This window comes from Molossus molossus, unplaced genomic scaffold (genome assembly GCF_014108415.1).
Source record: "Molossus molossus isolate mMolMol1 unplaced genomic scaffold, mMolMol1.p scaffold_m16_p_18, whole genome shotgun sequence".
NCBI lineage: Eukaryota > Metazoa > Chordata > Mammalia > Chiroptera > Molossidae > Molossus > Molossus molossus.
Genome location: NW_023425353.1, coordinates 18,614,173 through 18,630,904, shown reverse-complemented (window position 1 = coordinate 18,630,904; position 16,732 = coordinate 18,614,173). Strand labels below are relative to the sequence as shown.

The 16,732-nt window shown below is 49.1% G+C and overlaps 2 protein-coding genes across 3 annotated transcripts in view; one reads left to right on the top strand and one right to left on the bottom strand.

Moving 5' to 3' along the window:
- The window catches only part of CACNA2D3 (calcium voltage-gated channel auxiliary subunit alpha2delta 3), an 874,937-nt gene that overhangs the window by 732,451 nt on the left and 125,754 nt on the right, over window positions 1-16,732 (top strand). The gene's annotated exons all lie outside the window — the stretch shown is intronic.
- Window positions 554-10,634, bottom strand: LRTM1 (leucine rich repeats and transmembrane domains 1). Its single transcript, XM_036266886.1, has 3 exons — window positions 10,354-10,634; window positions 7,133-7,729; window positions 554-1,580 (listed from the first exon to the last, which is right to left on the bottom strand). The coding sequence occupies exons 1-3, from the start codon at window positions 10,460-10,462 to the stop codon at window positions 1,150-1,152; spliced, it is 1,137 nt and encodes a 378-aa protein (XP_036122779.1). The 5' UTR covers window positions 10,463-10,634; the 3' UTR covers window positions 554-1,149.

Below are 16,732 nucleotides of genomic sequence, written 5' to 3'. Positions count from 1 at the left end.
ATGCAACTCTGCAGGACCCTGTCCGTGGAGTAAAGCAAGCCACACCTGATTTTTTTCATCCGCAGCCTAAATACCGTTCAGAATGGCTGCGGCCACATATCTCGCGTCTCTGGACAATTCCCACTCTCTTCAGACTTCCTTCCTACTTCCGCTCCCAGAGTGTTGAGTAGACAATCTGGGTGGTGGTCCCCAGCTGCTGGCTTCCTCCCCGCAGCGGCTGCATTTCATTAGTGGGTGAACTGATTGCTCCGTGTGTGTTTACGTGTGGGTGTGGCTGACCAAGTTTGTGCACTCGTGTGCCATGGTGGAGATGCAAATGCACACCAGCCATTGCTCACCCTCAGCCCACCCCAAATTCATTCCTGCTGTGAGTTACACAGAGAAGGTTCTCATTGCCTGGTAGATACAGCCTTTCAGTAATCTGTGCCCCAAATTCCAGCTCCCCGTCTTCTTTGTGTTTGTTTATATGTTATTTACCCTTGCATCAAAAAACTTCCCCGGACCCTGGGCCTGAGTCCCATTATCCAGACATGAAACCCTCTTCTTCCTCTGAGCCTAGAAAAGCCCCAAATGGTTTTCTGATTTAGAAAATTAAATTTAATCTGACTCTTGTGGCATACTACGAAATTCCCAACCAACAGACACTCCCATTAAATATGTAACATACACAACATCTAAAAGTATCACCAATCTAGCATGAACTTGAATTATAGAGGCATTCGGTGCCCCTTGGGTAAGATCGCCAGCTTCTTCCCAGGCACTCACCACTGGGCAGCCTTCCAGGCTCAGAAAGCTCCCAGGAATGCTGACTGGCACACGTGTTTGAATGTCTGGAAGAGCAGCTTATGCAGGAAAGAGAACCTTAACGAGATGGCGTCTCCCCTTCTCTGTGCGTGGCCTTCTCCCACATAGAATCATCCGAATAACTTCTCGGGCACAGAACGCAAGTATCATCTCTATTTCATCTACAGTATTTTTTAAATCGCAACAGAAACGTCTTCCCAGGAATATTTTTTTACGGACGCACCCTTTTTCACCCTTTTCTTTTGGAAAAAGCAAAGTGAGGCAGTAACAGTGAACAGACACAACAGCCCTCCTCAGACACGGTCTCTGACCAGAAGTGATTATTCCTATTCGAGGTGAAGGCCCTCAAGCTGGCGAGCTGTCCAATAGCTCTTTTCCTTCTGTCTTCTTGGGCTCGGTGGTCTGAGCCAAGGGTGCCCCATGGTATCGGGCTGTGATGGCTGCATAGGTGCAGCCATAGATGGTGGCCACCAACATCAGGAGACACAGGATCCCACATGCAACCCCGCCGATGATGACAGTGACCAAGGCGTGACGCAGATTGGCCGGCCTGGGCTTGGGTTTGAGCTCACACTCCGAGTGTTCTTGCTCCCCTGCACTGTGGCTCTCAGGAGACCTCGGGACAGCCCAGGGGGCAGAGCCCAGCGGCACCTGGGAGGACTCCAGGTCTGGAGAGGGAGAAGGGCAGGGCTGGTACAGCTCATGAGGGATTTTAAGGAGGTCCTTTCCCTTCCAAGTGTCCGGTGACACACAGATGACACTGTCCATTACTCCCCCTTTAGAAAAACAAAAGCAAAGGATGACAACAGAGCCTGATACAACTGAATTTCCAAAGCCTCAGCCTGCAAAAAGTTAGGCAGATGGAATTTATAAGGCACCTTATTTTTTCCTGAAGTTAAAAAACTTAACAACTACATTTTATGATTTTAGGATTTCTAAATTGGCCAAATGCTAAAAATGCCACACACTAAATTGGCAATTATGTATGACCAAGAATTCATTAGAAGCCAGGTCACCTTTACCTTATAAATGCCGAGGGCAAAGCGATGCGAAGCTGACAAGAGGGGGCATTGGAGGCCAACCCGGGGGCACTCACGCCCCTAATGAATCCCTACACACAAAAACCTATTGTACTGAGTACCCATTGGAAATCTGCACAAAAAACAATAAAAATAAAACAAACGTCCTTTGTTGTGATGTTATGTGTTAATTACAAAGACCCTATGGGTCTGGCAATACCCTTCGATGATGCCAAAGGGGAGGTCGTGGTCTTTGAGTGTGTTGTGTATCTGAAGATTTGGCAGTAATATTAGTTAAGTCCATGGGATTAAGTGCAATTACTGTGTCTCCTCAGGCTTTGACACATTTAGCACTGGGAGTAAAGAACTTTCCAATGGGTTATGAGAGCTCGTTTCTGTCCTCTGTGGGGCGACTGATTTCCTGGGGTGTGTAGACTACATGGAGGCTCTGGGTGCCTAGTGATGCTTTTCTAGAAAGAGCACTGGGCTAACATTCCATTCTGGCCACGCCTGACCACCAGTGTACTCTGTGACCTCAGGCAAGTAGACTCCTCTGACTACGCTTTTTGCCATAAAATCATCTATTTGGACCCAACTTGATAGTTTATGAAGCCCTGTTAGATTAGTCCTCACAACTTCATTATAATGGTCATTCTTGTCCAAGGTCGCCCAGGTCATGAGTGGACAGAACACCCAACCCAATTCACTCCCTTGATCCCAGAGTTTTCCACTATGCTCAGTGCCTGTTTCTCCTTCCTCCTCTCTAGTTCTTCATTCTGGAGTGTCCCAAGGTCAGTGGAGTTCACACAATGACCTTCTGTAAAGACCTTTGCCTGGCAGAACCCCACCCCCGTGGCTGCGGCTCAGTGTGCCCTGCCTGCCATGCACTCCTCCCTGGGATGGCTGTGCTAACGGGGCTAACCTCTCTCAGCCCAGTTAGACCGGAGAGTCTTTGTACACACCGTAGGTGAACTACGCAACCACACCGGCAAGTCACACGCGGAAGGCCATCACTCCCGGGCGAGCAGAACCTTCCGTTGTGTAGCTCTAACTCTGAAACTGCTAGAGTCTCTTGGGCCCTCCTGCCTTCTTCAGTGACCCCCTGGGGCAAGAGCCCCAACTCTCAAGCAAAAAGGTGCAGAGGAATTTCCTCCTTTCCTGAGCTGACGTGCAGGAGGCGAGGGGTGCAGGGTGGCTGCTCCAGGCTGCCACCGGCCTGAGCCGTGAGGATCCCTGCCTCGTGGCCACGTGATGCTGTGCCCTGGGGTTTGCCGTAAGGCAGAAGGCCAGAGAGCTAGGAATGGAATGTGGGGCTTTGAGAAGAAGTCATGATACTCCACCTGGCCAAAGAGCACTGGGATTTCCACCAGGGTGGCTACCCAGGGGCTCCAGGCTTCACCACTGTCTTTCTCCGGTTCCAAGCTTCCTGCCGGTCAGTATTAGAAGGTAAAGCATGGCCTTGGGTCCCAGCAGAAGGGGAACACACAGACGAGAGCCTGGGACATGGCTGGCAGGCAGGGGTTGTGGCCTCCTGTGCAGCTGTGTCCTTAACCAGGATTCACCTCCCAGCCTTCTGCCCCAGGAGGCAAGTCAGCTGCTGACAGCTTGAGGGCCCCACACCCTTCTAGACATACGGGAACTGACAACGCAAGAGGTTCCCGCTCGCCAGGCCTCGGCTCTCCCCACTGGTCCTTCCTCACAGTGGTCTTGGAAGACATTAGATTTACATCTTGAGCCTGACCATTCCCTGTCTATGCAATCCTAAGCAAATCACTTGACCATTCTGTGCTGCTGCTTGCTCATCTGAAAAGTGAGAGGGGGACTAGTGAAATTCACCCATGAGATTACTCCGAGGACTCCGCTGGAGGGAGTATATCAAGTATTTAGCACAATACCCAGTCCAGAATAAACATTTAGTACAGTTAGCTATTCGCATAAAGATGATTTGTTACTTATGAGTGGAGAGGAATACTAATTACAAAATCTATACACATGTTTTTATGGAGGAGACATTATTAAGTACTCATCAAAGCATGTGTTTTGGCTCTTGGGCCCACAGGAAGATGATGACATCTCCCCACCCTCTGTGGTCAGGTTGGGGCCACGTGACTGAGCTCTGGCCACCGGAACGAGTCAATGTCACTTCTAGGCCACAAAATCCCCTGCTTAACCCTCTAAGCACTGTGTTCCCATTTGGTGTTAATCTTAGCAGCCACGTGGTCAAGTTGGCAAGGTCAAAAGCTGGAAGGGGCTTCAGTCTCGAATGACTGTGTAGACCCCAGTGCTCCCCCAACCCCTTTGGACTCTGACATGAGTGCCTGTCACTGTGTACATCCCTGAGATGGTTGCCATAGCCCGTCCTGACTAATACCATTAGTGTTTGTATTTATTGATGTATCTTTTTGTAAATGAGGTCCTGACCAAGACCTAGTCCCCTTTTCACCCTTATGCAATATATCAGTAGTGAATTGTTGCCTACATTTAGCATCTGTTTGGGGTTTTTGCCTAGTTATTTTGGGCCACCCAGATCTTGTGATCCCAAATCAATGTTACCTTCTACAGAAAGGCTGTGGACTGTGCTGGGTGGCCTTGACCTGAGTCATGGACTCTGAGGATGAGAACAGGTCTCAGGAACTCCTTGGCTGTATATTGTCAGCTTCCACCTGGTGACTCTGGTGACCCTGAGGGCTGGTGAGTGGCACAACTGCTCAAAGATCACAGTGAGTTCATGGCAGAGTGCAGGGAGCGTCACTCCACCCCATGCTCCTTCCAGTGTCCTGAACCTAGGAACTGTTTTCTTTTTTTAAATCAAGGAATGGTCTTCTCTGATGAGACCTGTCTTCGTATGATGAGTTGGCTTATGCTCACCACTTAGTCTCAAACACAATAGCTAAAGCCACTTCACCTCTGGATGTAACGTTTTATTTACAACCTCTTATAAGAAAGATGTTTGCCACAATATGTAGCCCCTGTGTGTAGCTCAACTTGAAGACTAGCTGCTTAGTGATACTCTGTTTGCTTTTATATTGTTGAGAGGGATTCTCAACTCAAGATTGACTTGACTCTACTAACCTGCTTCCTTCTGTGTAACTGCTGCAGCCTTCCAGACTGCTGATTCCCTAGATCCGTGTCTGTAGCTCTGCTATCTTCCTGAATTACAGGCTCAAATATACATCCACCGACTCAACAGCTTCCCTTGGTATGAAATGGGTGTCTCAAACTTGACCTTTCCCCAACCGACGTCTTACTTACCGCCTCTCGCACACACTCACCCACTTCCCCTTTCTCCAGTCCCCAGTCTGCCCCTTATCAGCTATTGGCATCATTTATTTGCTTACTCCTGCAGGACAAACATCTGAATTTTCCGTCATGACTCTTTTTTCTTCCTCTTCCAGTCCAACCCATCAGGAGTGTCTATCAGCTCAGTATTCCAAAGATCTCCCGACATTGATTACTTCTCACCACCCTGGTTGGGGCCACCTCATCTCGTCCCTGGATGACTGAAATTGCTTTCTCCCTCATTCCCTGCTTCTTCTTAGGCAGCCTGTGGTCAGCTCTCCCAACAGTCAACAGAGTGACCTTTTAAAATGTAATCAGATCACATTGTTCCTCTAATTAAAATTCAGGAGATTTTTATCTCACCTAAAATAAAATCCAACATCTCAGCCTGCTCTGCAGGTTCCTACGTGACCGGCCCTGACTACTTGGGTTACCTGATCGCCATCGTCTCTCACTCCCGTCCCCAGCTCCGGACATGCTCTTGTCCTTACTCCAGCCCAGCTCACGCCCCTGTCAGGCCGTCGGCACTGCGTCCTTCCCCCCAGGGATCTCATGGCCCATTCCTCCTGCTCAGGTTCTGATCACCAACGTCCCCTCCCTGGAGAGGACTTCACTGCCCTTTCGTTCTAAAATGGAACCCCAGCCCGTCCCTCCCTGTCCCCTCCCCTGCTGCACCATTTCCCTAGCACTGGCTGTCTTCAGAACAGGGGCATTTATTATCATATTCACCATATGTTTCTACTGTCAGAATGTAAGCTCCGTGGTGACAGGGATTTTCTGGTTCAATGACCTTTTCTCAGTGCCTAGAACAGTGGCTGGCACATAAGGGGCACTCAAACGTAGGGGTGGACAAATGAACCCCTGGGGTGCAGAGAAAGGGGCTAGAGCCAACACTCAGAAACATTCATTCCGTTCTCTTCCGAGCTTCCACTCGTCATCGTGGGCGAGTGGCTGGACCTCTCTGTGCCTCCGTTTCACGATGATAAAAAGCTGGTGTTCAGCCCTGGCTGGTTTGGCTCAGCGGTTAGAGAGTCAGCCCGCGGACCCGAAAGCCCTGGGTTTGGTTTCTGCTAAGGGCATGTACCTGCACTGTAGTTTGTCCCTGGCCCCGATTGGGGTCGTGTGGGTGGCAGCCACTCAATGTGTCTCTCTCACATCGAGGTTTCTCTCTCTCTTTCCCCCTCTCTCCCTCCCACTCTGTCTGAAGATAAATGCAAAAATGTCCTCGGTGAGGATTTTTTTTAAAATTAAGGAAAAAAGCTAGTGTTCAGCTGGAAGGGTTGACAAACTTTTCTCTAAAGGGCCAGGTAGTAAGTATTTTCAGCTTTTCTGGACTTACACTGTCAAACCACTCAAGTGGGCCCTTAGAGTGCCAAACAGCCATGAAGACTAAATAAAAAACAGGCATGGGTGTGTTCTAATAAAACTTTCTTTGCCGAAGCAGGAGACGGGATCGGGCTGTTGTTTGCTGACCCCTGGGGAATTTCCAGACCCCCTCATCTTTAATATTCCGGGATCCCTTGCTTGGATTTTAATATTAAGTTTAGAGAGGGGGGCCCTATTGCATCCAACTTCAATAACTGGTACTTGCTAAAGCAGAGGGATGGCCTTAGGGACGGCTTATAGCTGTCCGATGGGTAGAGGCACACACAGAAGGGGAGCCCCAAGGAGAGACCATTTCTGAGCTGCACACATTTGAAAATGGAATTTGATTCCAGTTTGAAGTTTAAGCAGTTAGTCAGGTAGAGATCAATTTTCCTCCTTAAGGGCCTACAGCTTCCAGATAAATAATTTAATGCTGTTGTCATTCAAAAAGTAGAACGATAGCTCCATGAACCGTATTTGTGAATGAATTTAAACACCTTTTAATGCCTCCCTTCTTCTGCCACACTGTGAAATGACACCAATGAGAAAATAGGTTATGCCAGCTCTTTGCACCCTCCTCGGTGTCCTCTCTAATGCAAAGAACAGATGAGGCTCATCCTAGGCAACTAACCCGCGGATAGGGTTTCCAAACAGACATCACTGACCTTTGTAGATAAATTTCTCCAGCCAGAGTTTGAGACCGACCAAGTGGCAATTGCATTTCCAGAGGTTGTTCTTGAGAAACAAGAACTTCACGCTGGGCATGGATTCTAGGAGCGCGCGGTCCAGCTGCTGAAGCCGGTTTTGCTGGACCGCAAGCACGGTTAGGTTCCTGCAGCACTCGCCCAGGGAGGCGGCAAGGTGGCCGATGTTGTTGGCGGACACATCGAGCTCCCGCAGCCGTGGGAGGGAACGGAACAGTCTGCTTTCCACGGAACGCAGGGAGTTCTGGGTTAGGTTTAAGACCTGCAAGTGCTGCAGTCCATGGAAAGCTCCGGGGGCCAGGGTTGAAAGGGAATTGTTGCCCAGGTTCAAGGTTGTGAGCTGTGGCACTGACCTAAATGCAGAAGCCGGGAGCTGGTGTATCTGGTTGTCTTGCAAATACAGTGTTCGTGTCTGAGGTGGCAGGTCGGGAGGGATCTCAGCCAGACCCCGCTGGCCGCAGTCCACAGAACCCGAGGCGGGGTGACACTGGCACTTCTCCGGGCAGCCCCACACCACCCGCAGCAGGAGAACCACGCTCGACAGCAGGAGCAGGTCACCTAGGACAGACAGAAAGCAGGGGACAGAACCAGTTCATAGGTGGTGCTGTCATCCCTTCCGCTTGAGAATCACAGGCAAGGCGATCTGAGCCAGCTAATACTTTCTCAACCTGAAAGACAGGTGCTACGGTCACTGCTGCTGGTAGACTTGGGCTGGACAGGTACATCCCCAGTGTCCATCACTAACTGCCACCCGCGCGCTAACAATGTCGGAAGCCTTGGGAAAGATGCGTTCTCAGCGGCTCAGAAATCAGAAGATGGAAGACTGGAGGATGTTGAATAGAAAGGTGGAGAAAATTCTTTCTGAGGCACATGCCCTTGGTAGGGAACAGCAAAGTCATCTGGACCGGAGTGTGGAAAAGTGACAGGGAGCTCAGACAGTCACATGTCTGAAAAGTGGGCTGGGGATCAGTGTGGACCATCAGGACTTCCTGTGGGGACGGAAACTCTCTATATCTGCTGTCCAGTGCGGTAGCCATGGCTATATCTGGCTACTAAGCTCTAAAATGTGGCCACTGTAGCCTAGGAACTGAATTTTTATTTGCATTCAATTTAAATGTAAATAGCCACATGGTGCCTGTGGGTAGCATACTGAACGGGGCAGGTTTCAAGCATTCCTACATAGCGATGTCTTCTTTGCAGGTGTAATGATTCATGAATGATGACTGTCCCCTTTTGTATTCGAGAATTCTGTACAAACACAGCAATGTATCAAGAATAATGTCATAAACACCCATGTTGCTATAATTCAATCCATTCATGGGTTGTCCTACTCTTTTTTATTCTGACGCAGAGAAACCATGCCTTACTGACACAGCTGAACTCCCTTTGATTAGCACCCAAGTCATGCTTTCTGACATAAACCCTCTACCCCCACCATACTGATGTATCCCACTAAGCTTTTTAAAAACAGACGATAATAATAGCAACAAGCAAATAACCACACAGCATGTGTTTTGAGCCAGGCACCATTTGAACTGCCATATATATATATATATATATATATACACACACACACACACACACACACACACACGCACACACATATATTAATTTAAACCTCATAACCTTGTAATTCTGCTTCCACTATTATCCTCATTTTGAAGGTGAGGAAACTCACAGAGAACAACTTCACGAATGGCTGCAGAGCACGTGCCCAAGGTCACACAGATGTGAGCAGTAGAGTCACGATTTGAACCCAAGCAATCTGCTTCCAGAGCCTGTTAGGGTTCTTACCTGCTGTGCCTTACTGCCTGTCAAATACGTTTACACACACCCACCACACCCACACCCACACACACCACGCTGTTTTTTATAGTGGTTTTTAAAAACCCACATAAGTATAATCATCAGCATTTTTTTTGGTACGTGCCCCTAATGGGAACCGAACCTGGGACTCTCTGGTCGGCAGGCCAATGCTCCAACTGCTGTGCCAAACTGGCCAGGGCTCATCAGCATATTTTATTCTGCATTTTACTCCATTCACTCAAAATGGATCTACCTGTATGGTGGTGTAGAGAGCTGTTGTGTTTCTTTTAACTGCTGTACAATATTCCATGGTGAGGCCAGGCCATGTTATTTAGCTACTCCCCTACTGATGAGCATTGGAGTTTCTGAAGTTTTTCTTCATTAGAAATGATGCTGCAAAGAGCATTCTTGCACAGAGCTCCTCTAGCAAGAACAGGAGCTTCTTTGCAGGATTCGGAGAGGGTGGGGAGTTTTCTTAGAAACTGCTAGATCTTACTCCGGAGTCGCTATATCACCCCCTTCTTTGTTCCTGAGACTTGAATTTCAAAATAGGGCAAACATCTGTCAAGGACATTTTGTTTAATTAGTAGAGGAATTCACAGGGCCACACAATAATATTGAAAGCTCAAGATAGTTATCTACTCATAAAAAATGATCTTGAAAGAGGTTTGTTTGTTTGTTTTGGGCCTTAACTAAGGAAAATAAAATGCGGCAGTGGAATGCACCAGCCTTGAGTTCCGTGCTGGTGTGAGCAGCGCTTTGGGGCGATAGGAGGGACCTTTGCCTGCCGCCGACGGAGGGTCTGCTCTTTGTGCTCAGGGGATGCAGGACATCGCAGCCCCCTCCCGCTTCCCAAATAGAAAACAGCAGGCTCCTTGATTTCCTTTCTATAATTTTGCAAATAATCTAAGTAACTCCTTTCAAAGCCAAACACCTCCCCACGAGAGGTGAGTGGACACCGCACCTTAGCTGTGGGTCCCGGCGTAATGGGCTGTAGGGAATCAAATCTTCAGGACTGCTTTCCACGGTCCACTCATCTACTCACGACAGGCCTGTTTCTGAGATCGCAGCCGGCGAGCTCCTTCTGTCCTACTGCACCCCCCCCGCGAGGGTGTGCTCGGGACTCCAGCTGGGAGCAAGGTGCTTTTTGTGCAATGGCCTGCGACATGCCAGCTGCGTGTCTGATCGCGGCTGGGCACACTTGTCCCCGTGCCCTGCCTCTGTCCCAACACGGCACAGCATAGGTTCTTCCGCAGAGACATTTTTTGATCTGTTTGGTCTTTAGAGGAAGGCAACTTGAAAATAGGGTTCCCACAGGCAGTTCTTGAAGGGATCCCATTCCTCTCTAAGGGGCCCGGGGGTTCACGACGACTCACCTTTCATGGCTGAGTCTCCACAGGCATCCGTGTTGACCCCGCAGCCCACCGTTAGCACTGGCAGGTCAGCGCGCCGAGGGCATGGCCAGCTCGCGGTCCAGCTTCGCATCCGCTGTCCGGAGCCCTGCCGAGCTTCCTCCAAGGCAGAGCACGGCGGTGGCTTTCGGGGGCCACTTATTCAAGCAGCCCTTCCGTCTCCATCTGGCCGGGGTTGTTTCCCACGAGAGGAGCTTTTGACTGCGCCCCTCTTCTTTCTGACAGTGGCGACCTCCCTGAGATCATCCCTGCCCGTCCCATTCAGATGACGAGCCACAGAACGGACGTTTGTCAAACCTCGGTGAACAGCTGTAGCGTTCAAACATGACCCCGATGGCTCAGGCTTTTTGATTATTTAATCTGCTTGAAGTCCGGGGCACCAAAATAAAACTGCCTTCTTAATCCGGTCGTGGTTTCTGAATTCTGTTGACTTAGTAACCACGCCGTGTCAACCCCGGCGGGCCGGGGGTCGCTCGCCGTGGCTCCCCGAGCTGGGGGGCTGGCAGAGGAGCCAGCAGAGTGTGTAATACGAGGACAAATTGGCCTGCTGGAGGCTAACACGGTTTCCACGGCGCACTTGTTTGGTCATCGGAGGCTTATTCAGCCAACATCCGTGGGGATTAGTTGTGTTGACATGCCCTGAAATTCATAGCCACGGCTGCCTTTCATGCCCATCGTAGTCTGTGCTCCCCGGTGCCACAAATACTTCTCAGCTGCTTCTTTGCTTGCCCCCACCTCCCCCTTCTGCCGCCTCCACCCCCACTGAACGGACCTTCTGGTTCACGTGACTTAGGAAATACTTCTCCATCTCTCATCATTTCCCTGATTTTTCATATATAAAACAATAGAGCCGCCCCCGTGAGCTCCAGGCCTCCAAGAACTGTGACTTTTGTCTCACCGGAGCTGGGGGAACCTCCCCCCAGGGCCGGAATGTTTCTCTGAAGGTGCAAATCCCCTGACATTTGCTGTGATGGGGATGCGCGCAGCTGCCCTCCAACAGGCTCAAACGCTCTGCGAGGCACCGTGACCACTCTAAAGGTAAAAACGTGCTTTTCTTGAGGCCGTGTAGCCTCCCTGGCCTTGGGCAGTGTGATAGGGCTGCTGAGTGTGGGATTTGCAATGCGATGAGTCTGGGTTTGAACTTGGCTCTGTGTCTCTGGGCAAGTGACTTGCGTGCTTTGAGCCTCGCCTCGTAGCCTCATCTATAACGGGTGTAAGAGTAGCCCTTGCTTCAGGAGATTGTTTCAGAGCTAAGTAGAGCAGTACATGATATAGCCTAGAGCATGTTCACAGATGCTCAATTACCCATGAGAGTGTCTTCCAGGACCTGCAGGCTGCTGGCTTTCCAAGGCCAACCTTGACTTGACAGGTGGAGGGAGGTCCTGACCAAAGTCCCGGAGCCCTGGACCCTCTGGCCCACTCTGATGGTACCGTGGAAAGAGGCCCCTTGTGAAGAAGGTTGAAAATGGATTGTGAATATTTTTAATGGCCTAGTCTTTGGGATTCTTCTTCTCCTTAGGCCAAGCCCCTTCCTGTTTCAGGGAACCCAATATACTCATCATGTCCCCTCCTGGAACATCTGCTTGACACAGCCACCACCTTTTGTCCTCCAGCACCGTTGGGCATGAGAGATACAATGGGGGAAAGTCAGGTGTGGGTGACAAAAAGCCTCTTAAATCTTGACAAGGGCTTGGTGGTTCCATTCTCCCTCCCTCCCTTCCAACCACCTGGTCTATTTTCAGGTGCAGAGAATTTAATAATAATCATTCCTTGATGATACACGACTATAGCCCATGTGTAGCCTTCCGTCATGACTTATCACAATATAACAAACACCTGTGAACCTAACGCGCTCGAAGAACTAGGAAGTCACCGATAACTCATATCCCCTGAGTGCCTCTGTCTTTCCCAGGGGTCAGCAAGCATTTTCTGTAAAGGGCCAGAGAGTAAGTATTTTAGACATTGAGGGCCTTATGGTCTTTGTCACAACTCCACTCTGATGTAGCAAAAAGCCAGCAATAGACAATCCGTAAGAGACGGGGTGCCTGTGTTTCAGTATAGCCATATTCACAAACACAGGTGGATGGCTGGGTCACCCCACAGGCCATAGTCTGTAAGCCCCGCTCTGGCCCCTGCGGTCGCGGCTCCGCCACCATCACCTGTCACCCACCCCAGCTACTGCCACCCAGCTGGACAAGTCCGCTGCCCTAGCTCCTCATCTACAGAACGAGGGGTCTGAGCAGGGTCATCTCTAGGCCCCTGGTGTGTGTAAAAGCTCATTGTTATGGTCAGAATGCCTGAGTGGGCTTGAAAGGCCCAGTGTTTACAGACTTTAGGGCGTTTGGACAAACACAGAATTCGAGTGTCCCTTTGGGTTATAGCAGAGCTGTTGAGCTGTGTTCTGTTTTGGTTTTGGTTTTATTTTTTTAAATCCTCACTTGAGGATATTTTTTTCCCATTTATCTTCAGATAGAGTGGGAGAGAGAGACAAAGAGAGAGAGAGATCAACTGGTTGCCTCTCACATGACTGCGACCAGGGCCGGGAATGAATAGCAACCGAGGTATGTGCCCTTGACGGGAATCAAACCCGCAACTCTGGTCTGAGGGCTGACGCTCTAACCAGTGAGATAACCAGTCAGGGCTTGAGCTGTGTTCTGCAGGGCAAAACAAAGAGCACATCTTGAGGACTCTGGGGCCTGAAAATGATGAACACATTGAGGGCACAGCCGGTGTAGGAGGCGGACACCTGCAGTTCAGGCAGGCTGGTGGCTAAATGAGGAGACACACTTTCATGCTGCTTAAACCCTAAAGCTGTGTTGTCTTAGACAAACCACAGAATCTCTCTGAGCCTTGGCTTCCTCTTCTGTAGCATGCAGGTAATTCTATCTCATAGGATCCGGGAAGGAGCAAGCGATATATGTCAAGTGCACAGCTTAGGTCTGGTAGAGACCCATAAAGCAAGTGATCAGAGGTGGCCTTTCCTAGTAGCAGTGTATATTCTTGGACCTCAGAGAGTCTGGACTGGCTGCTCCCACCTGAAATGCGAACACGCTGGGAACACTCAGGAAACCCCACAGTGATGGGCCCCTGGGAGCAGTACTTACTGCTCCAAGTGACTCTCTGGTTCCCTTCCGCTCCCGCTGACTCTGACTGTGGATGTGAAAACGGCAGTGCGCACTTGGACGCGAGGGACTTTGCATGCCGAGGCTGAGTGATTGATTCCATCTGACCTCAGCCCAGAGAACAAAGGCAGGGTGTGTGCTGTGCATGCTCAGGCCTGCAGCATCCTCCACCCTCCCGCCCTCCTGAGCCAGGTCCCAGGAGTGGCAAGTCTGCGCTACACGCAGAAGGGTAACCAAGGAGAGACGCCAAATGTCAGGTCAGGCCGAGCCACTCCCCAGAGGGGAGGACTCCAGTGAGGTGCTCCTGGTACCGAGACCCAGTCCAGAACCTCGATTCCCACGGAGAATCCCCCGGAGACTGGTTACCATACACTGAGAGCACAGCCACTTCCTGGCTTCGATGTCTCCTACATATACGTACAATACACACACATGCATTTTCTGCACACATTTCCCATATTAAGTCTGAATGTTTCCGAATATAAATTGGTCTATTGAACATTTCACTTCCTTCCAAACAAAATCAACAGTTATTAACTCTTAAAATCCATGATGTCTGGAAATTCAGCAAATAGCTTTACCTCCCAGGTAATGTTATACAGCTATTTAAAAAGAATACATTAGAGTTAAATATACTCACCTGGGTGGATACTCAATCCATTGTGAGGTTAAGTAAAGCAATTTGAATGGGAATGCATATTGTATAATCCCATTTATGTTCCCAAAGAAAGTCGGGGTGGAGGGATTTACCCTACAAAACGTGCATTGCTTTGTCTGACGATGGAATACCCTGATTACCCAGGGGGCAGGGGTAATTTAGAAGAAGCAAAGAAAATGAAAATGTTCTGTTTCTACCTCTGCATATTCAATTTGCTACAAAAAAAAAAATGTATTGCATCTATTATTTTAAAAACACAAAGGAGAAAAACTGACTTTTTTAAGTAGCAAGTAAAGGTGTGTTCTGCTCACTAGAATATTTGAGATCACTTACCTTCAGTGACTGGCTGAGTCGTGTGCGGAAATGCAGCATCGCTAGGTGCGGTGACCTGTGCTTTCTCTGCCCACTGCTCTCTGCAGGTGAGCAAACCACACGGTGCATGTGAGCGTTTCTTCCAGTTTTATTGTCCGCTTTGGTGGAATCGCGGCAAAGCGCTTTCCCACTCCCGACAGCGGCCCCACCCAAAGCAGGTGCTCTGATGATCTGAGGCCAGGGAGCAGCCAAGCGAGTGACCGCTGCAGCCCAGGGGAGCAGGAAGGAGGCCCTTGTCACCACAGATCCATGCAGAAATTTCCTTTGGTTGTGGAGGAAAGATGGTCTTTGAAAAATAGTGCCCGAGGACTTGTGTGGATGACCAAATGGCACCCAGGTATAAAATTTATAAAGAGCTATGTATAAGGCCTCAGTATTATTCCCTTCCCTTCCCCCCTCCCTCCCCTCCCCCCTCCCCCCTCCCTCCCCTCCCCTCGCCTCCCCTCCCCTCCCTTCCCTTCCCTCCCTTCCCTTCCTTCCTTCTTTCTCTAGTCTTACAAAACAAAAGCAAGAGAACTAGGTATTTATTTTAAAATGTACATCATATCATTTATTTAGTGCTTATAGTGAGCCAATATTGCAAAGGATTTGTTTTAAAGTAATGTAACTGCTGTAACAAACCCCAGATATCAGTGGCTTAATAGCCTATTTATTGTCCTGAGCTCAGTGCAGTTCAGACCGACAAGGGCCAACCTCCATGCAGGCATTCGTGGGCCCAGACTACTTCCATCTTGTCATGTGTCCTCCTCTTAGTTCTCAGAGACCTCTCCACCCGCTGGGGATCGGGGAAGAAGATGGGATCAGGCAGGAGCCAGACCTGGAAATTATACTGATCACCTCTGCTTATATTTCATTGGCCGGAATAAAACCACATGGCCATATCGAAGAGCAAGGGAGTCTGGAAAATGTAGTCTAGCTGCATGTTTTGGACGAAGGGGAGTCAAAGGTGTTGCAAAACATTCACAGTCTCTGCCTCCACATTTGATTAGTGTCACCTCACTTACAGGTGCCTGAAACGCACTAGTCTCTACGCTTACGATGGTTCCCCAATGTCTTCCCATTGCAAACACGTGGATTGTGAGGATCCATGTTACCTACAATGTTCAGGGGACCTATAGGTTTATACATTTTATGTCTTAAGGTCTTTTTCATATATGATACATTGTTTTTGACAGTAAGATGCTATGTAATCGCCTGGAAGCTCTAGCTGACTGACAAGAGCAGTTTCTTTCTGAGCAGCTCAGTGGGGAATCCAGCGGCCACGCGGTTTCTCTAGTGGGAAGGGGCAAGGTACGCGCAGCTCCTCCTTCCCGCTCGCCTTTCTGCCAAGACAAAAATGAAGTTTCAAGGGCTACCTCTGATCCTTCCATGTACTTTGCACGACTGTCTGTAGAGTTTAAACATCTCTCAAGATGTCTGATAAAATCAGTAGGGTGGTGGATTTGAAATAAAATCACCTCCTTAAAACGAGGGCAGACTGTTTTTTAGCATCCACTTGTCCACAGAGCCCAGGTCTGAGCCAGGTGCTGTGGGAACTAGTAAAGACAGTACGACGGCTGTTGGTCTTCAAAGAACTTACCGGTTCGTAGTGTGCCGTTTAGCTGTTCTTATTCTTTATGGCAGAGCCTATGCCGCTCATCTCATCACCTTGAACCTGTTACCCATGAAGAGACTGCGCACGGTTTTGTTGGTTCCCGACACTGTCCAACTCTACTGCACCAAGCCTCAGAAGTCTTTTGGCTAGTAGCAGAGCAGACTTAGATGCACTTTTTTGGGTTAGGGTTAGAGGAAGTACAGATTTCCATTCCAAGTTCTTCCCAACCTCAGCCTCCAGCACTTAGTCTGTCTGTATGCAGGACGCATGTGAAGATAAAGATGCATTCAGATAAGTATGATTAAAGGTAATTAGTGAGCTCATGCAGCTGGTGGAATAAACATAGACAGATGCTGGTTGATATTAAGCTAATGAAAGAAACAAAAGGATCAAGAAACACGGCAGCTTCGGAACCCTGGCCAAGGCCTCACACTGACTCATTTTACTTAGATCTTTTGATTGACTACTTTTGTCCCTGCCCCAAAATATAAATTGGAATCAAATTCATGTTTGATTATTTACTCATGTTATACATAAAATGAATGTTTTGTGCAGTTCTTCTTGGTGAATCTTTATTTGCTTTTGTACTTTTATTAT

What these genes read in the sequence shown, in the direction of transcription:
- LRTM1 (XM_036266886.1), bottom strand. Translation starts at nt 10,462, where the DNA reads ATGCGAAGCTGGACCGCGAGCTGGCCATGCCCTCGGCGCGCTGACCTG. An exon ending in TGGAGACTCAGCCATGAAAG is followed by an intron (nt 7,730 to 10,353) that starts GTGAGTCGTCGT and finishes TGTCTGTCCTAG; the next exon opens with GTGACCTGCTCCTGCTGTCG. An exon ending in GGAGAAATTTATCTACAAAG is followed by an intron (nt 1,581 to 7,132) that starts GTCAGTGATGTC and finishes GTTTTTCTAAAG; the next exon opens with GGGGAGTAATGGACAGTGTC.